The sequence below is a fragment of the Rhinopithecus bieti genome, unplaced genomic scaffold (genome assembly GCF_001698545.2).
Source record: "Rhinopithecus bieti isolate Rb0 unplaced genomic scaffold, ASM169854v2 scaffold_74023, whole genome shotgun sequence".
NCBI lineage: Eukaryota > Metazoa > Chordata > Mammalia > Primates > Cercopithecidae > Rhinopithecus > Rhinopithecus bieti.
In genome coordinates, this window is record NW_016827219.1 from 1 (window position 1) to 4175 (window position 4175).

The following is a 4175-nucleotide window of genomic DNA, read 5'->3' on the forward strand; positions in this document are numbered from 1 at the left end:
ACCTATGTTTAATAGTAAAGGACAATTGTTTACAACACAAAGATAGAACCAAATGTCACAATGTCATAAATTCAAGATTAAGATTTTCCAGCACCTCAAACATTTGGTTAAAGGGTTTGTTGTTGGGATTTTTTGGCCAAATTCCAGTGATCTCATTTCTTAAGTGATCCTCCATAGTTTCATCCCATGATTCTTTTATAAAAAGTAGAAGATACTGAAATATGAAGGAAGGACTGATTTTTTAAGGGATCAAGGACTTTTAAAATCAAAGTAGAAACATCCTGTTGGGAATTACTGGCCAAATAGGCTTAATTTAGAGAAGTCATATAAAACAAGCTCCTAAGTGGCACGCCTCCTAGTGGAGATTGGGGATGGGGTCAACACTCAGAAGAGTCAAGTACAAAAAGAGGGAGAAGTTAACTCTCTGCTAAGAATATCCCATAAACAGAAGGATCAATTTCTCCGAAATGCCAGATACATAAAACTGCTATATTGCAATAACCAAATAACTAGAAACAAAGGGTTCCTCTGACACTACAAAAGATTTTAATCTTCTCTATGAGAGCCAGGAAAAGGTAGTTTATCTGTCTTCACTGCTTGATATGTCATCTGTATCTATCTTTCTTCCTACCTCCTACCTGTCTGGTGGGCCAAATACACTGAAGTGAGGTCACAAGGAGAGAGACAGGAAACCAGCAATAGACTCCAGTAGAAGGACAGGGTGGATGATGCTTAGGATGATCATGACAACTCTGCTTTCATTTCCCACATCCCTATCCCACCAGAGGTGAAAATCAGAAAGGACTTAGTTGGATGCATTCTGGACACAAATGTCCTGAAGCTAATAAAATTCAAATACAATTGGCCCATCCAATTATGTTAGAATCAAATAAAATGTAGTTGTATATGACAACAGAAATCATCTAGACTGAGACGCCATTATTTTGTGAGAAAAACAAGGCTCCTGAGATGTAAGGATCCACCCAAACCACTCAGCAAGTAGGACATACCTGAGGCCAGATCCCAGGCTGCCTGCATTCCAGCACTGAGTTAATTTTGTCAAATCAACTGGTTTCTTGCTTTGAGCAATTTAAATATATAAATGACTACAGTATTGGCAATAAGTACCAAGAAAACACAAAATCATAAAGCTTAAAGAGAAACAGATTTGAGGAAAACTCCCTGTTGGGAAAATTGTAATTATTAATATACTTCAAGAAAATTAGTTTTACAGTTAAGAGGATACTTTATAAGAATAAAATTACTTAAAAGTCACAGTTCTGTGAAAAATTCAGATTTGTAACTGTTAAGACTTACTCAAAGTTATATTCTGGGGCACTAAATTATTTGCTTGAATATAAAATTTTGATGAAAAACCGGAAAAGGAGCAAACTTACAAAAACAAAACAACAAACATCAGGAAAACCCAGGAAGCATAATTTGAGCTGACCTTGCTTTGCACAGTACTGGCATTTTGTTCCAATGGGATTTTAGGAAAAAAGTTTAAAAGTCAAAAAGGCAAAAGCAGAACTAAAGTTTGGCAGCAAAAATAATGCACTTAATAAACTTCAAGTATCTTGTATTTCTAAAGCCTATTCCTATTTATTAGCCTCTTAAAACTAAAGGAACAACAACAACAAAAAGGTCTTCCACCAAATTAAATGCAGCCCAGACCATCAATTCTATTTCCGATTCAGCTTGAACTCTAGGATTGTCAATCCATCTGTAAATAAACACTGATCAGTTAAATGGCTTTCTTTAACCAGTTAAGACCATCCATTCCTGGGAAAGTGTCAGGAACTGCTTTTATTTCAATTTGCACGTATATAATTTATCAGGTTTAAAAAAAAAGAGTCCTTATAAAACATACTAGGAAAAACCTTATCATTTCTGTCAAAGAACATTCAGCATGAACTCTCAGTGTGCATTTTGTTTTCTTGCTGTAAGATGAATTCCTTAATATTTAACCACGTGGTGGATCATGAAACACAGTCCACCGGATAGAAACTCAGCTCTTTAACAAACCAATTTCCAACCCTCATTCATGGAAATCATAAGGTGTTCCTTTAACTAAGGAGAAAATCAAACATCAATGAAGGGACAATGTAGGCAACCCGAGTAAATAGCCTGTCTGAGGGTGTCCATGCTGAGTTTACAGCTTCGGATGTGAAAGCCACCTTGGATACACCTGAAACTAAGTGGGAGTTGCCTACTTAACACTCTGAGAAATTTGAATGGAACAATCACGTGTTGCTTTAAGTAGCAGTAGTAGAAGGTGGGAATCCATTTAGGTCCATCCACAACCCACCTACCCAAAGTCATACCCTGAGGGTATTGTTTTCCCAACAACCCAAGCCACTCTGGAAGAGGTGTTCTGAATTCTGTGTGAAACATCTTTAAATACATATTGCTAAGGCTCCAGATATCTGACTCTGTGTGGGAAAAGCTATGCAGCCAATTTATAGTGCTTAGGCCAACTGTCGATTTATTTAACGGGTTAGTAACACCAACCAAGACTAGGTGGTTGATCTGTTGTTCAATAGCCTGTACTGTCTGAAGATGTCTGAGAGTTTTCTTTCTTATCAAGTGAAAACAGAGCATCATCTCTAACAGTCTGATTCATCATTCCGTATGAATCTTGCATAAAACAGGCAACGAACAGCATTTTCTTTTAAAGCTTCCAGACAGTAAGTTAGTCCAACAGGGTATGTGTTTAAAAAAGAAAAAAAAAATTAGTATGTTTTGATCCCAACAAGTTGATAAATTTCATTTATAAATAATAATTAGATGTTTGGAGTGCAAATCCCATAATCATCAAATCTTAGAGCTTTTACTTGACTTACTTGTATTTTAAGAGCAGCCACTGAATTAACCAGAGTCCTACAAGGATCATGCCATTAATTTCACAAATAGAAAAGGCCCACTGCACCCGGTTAAAATGGTCAAAAAATGTGTCCGGTAGTGGAGGCTGCACCTCCTTAGGAGGTACTCGTTCATGGACGACCGAGATCATCACTGTGGTGAGAACAAAACAGGAAAGTGCGTAAAGAAAGGCCAGAAAAGTCTTGCCCCACTCCATGGGGTACTGAGAGCGCTCCAGTTCTGGCATGGGGATCTTTATCATCTCTTTCCTATACCCATTTGGCATCCCGTTGGGTTTAATCTTGATGCTGAAGCTGCCATCGGGGGTGGGGATGTCTATGCCAATGTTGAGGTGCCCGTTGGCATGACCGTTCTTGTGTGCTTCTAAATGGTGCTCCATTTTCAGGGTTTCTATCATGTCCAGGAGCCGCTGCCCGTTGTCAGAGGAGACTCGGCACAAGGGGGGTTTTTTGAAATCCTCTTGGGTTAGGTTGATCAAGTCCTGGCCTGTGAAATGCTCCAGAGGCTCACAGTATTCTGGCATAGCATTCTCCAGCAGCCAGTCTGCCACCTTCTTGGGTGACCAATAAACCACTTCCTTCATTGTACTGGCAGACAGCAGGCAGTCCCCAGCTCACTCTTGGCAGGTCAGCAGTCACTGTTCCGACAGGGCAGGACACTGTCCTGCCTTGGCTCGTTCATCCTGTGGGGCCTCATGAGCAGAGACTTGTTTGGCAAGATGGTCAGGGCAGTTTTTAAACACCTCATGTAGCCGTCCAGGGTTCTTGAGTGCCCAAGCATTAATTCACCTCATTTCTGAGCAGGATTCTTCCTTCTGTGAAAGCAAGAGAAGATATCAAGACACTGTACTTCCAAATCACCCCTCTCGAAATGCAAAGCCTTATATACATAAGGAAAGTAGAAAACCAGTTATTGGTAAACTTAACAGTTTTCAAACGTATTCATTTCAGGGACCACTGATTTCCTGGTTATTAGTCTTTTGTGACACACATTAAATTGGATCTGAAAATGGATATTGTCAAAGGAGACATATTTTATATAATTTCCAATGGTCTATTTTCTAAGAAGCAATTTGGCAGTGCTTTGGACACTTTTCAACCTGGTCAAGAGACCAGGTATTCTCTTTGTCCTTACATGCTTCCTGAGATAATTTAAAAGAATAAAATATATTTGCTTACCCTACCTCATGAAGAATGTTTAAAAATGTACATAACATACAGCAACTCATAGAATTGCTGAGCTTCAAAATCAACTGGTTTAATTCTTTTTCCAAAAAAAAAAAAAAAAAAAAA

General features: G+C 38.7%; 1 protein-coding gene across 1 annotated transcript; it reads right to left on the reverse strand.

Moving 5' to 3' along the window:
• Positions 1–2763: 2763 nt before the first annotated feature.
• LOC108523223 (phosphatidylcholine:ceramide cholinephosphotransferase 1) lies at positions 2764–3699 on the reverse strand. Its single transcript, XM_017863737.1, has one exon. It carries the CDS (start codon positions 3464–3466, stop codon positions 2840–2842), a length of 627 nt encoding a protein of 208 aa, XP_017719226.1. The 5' UTR covers positions 3467–3699; the 3' UTR covers positions 2764–2839.
• Positions 3700–4175: the final 476 nt, after the last annotated feature.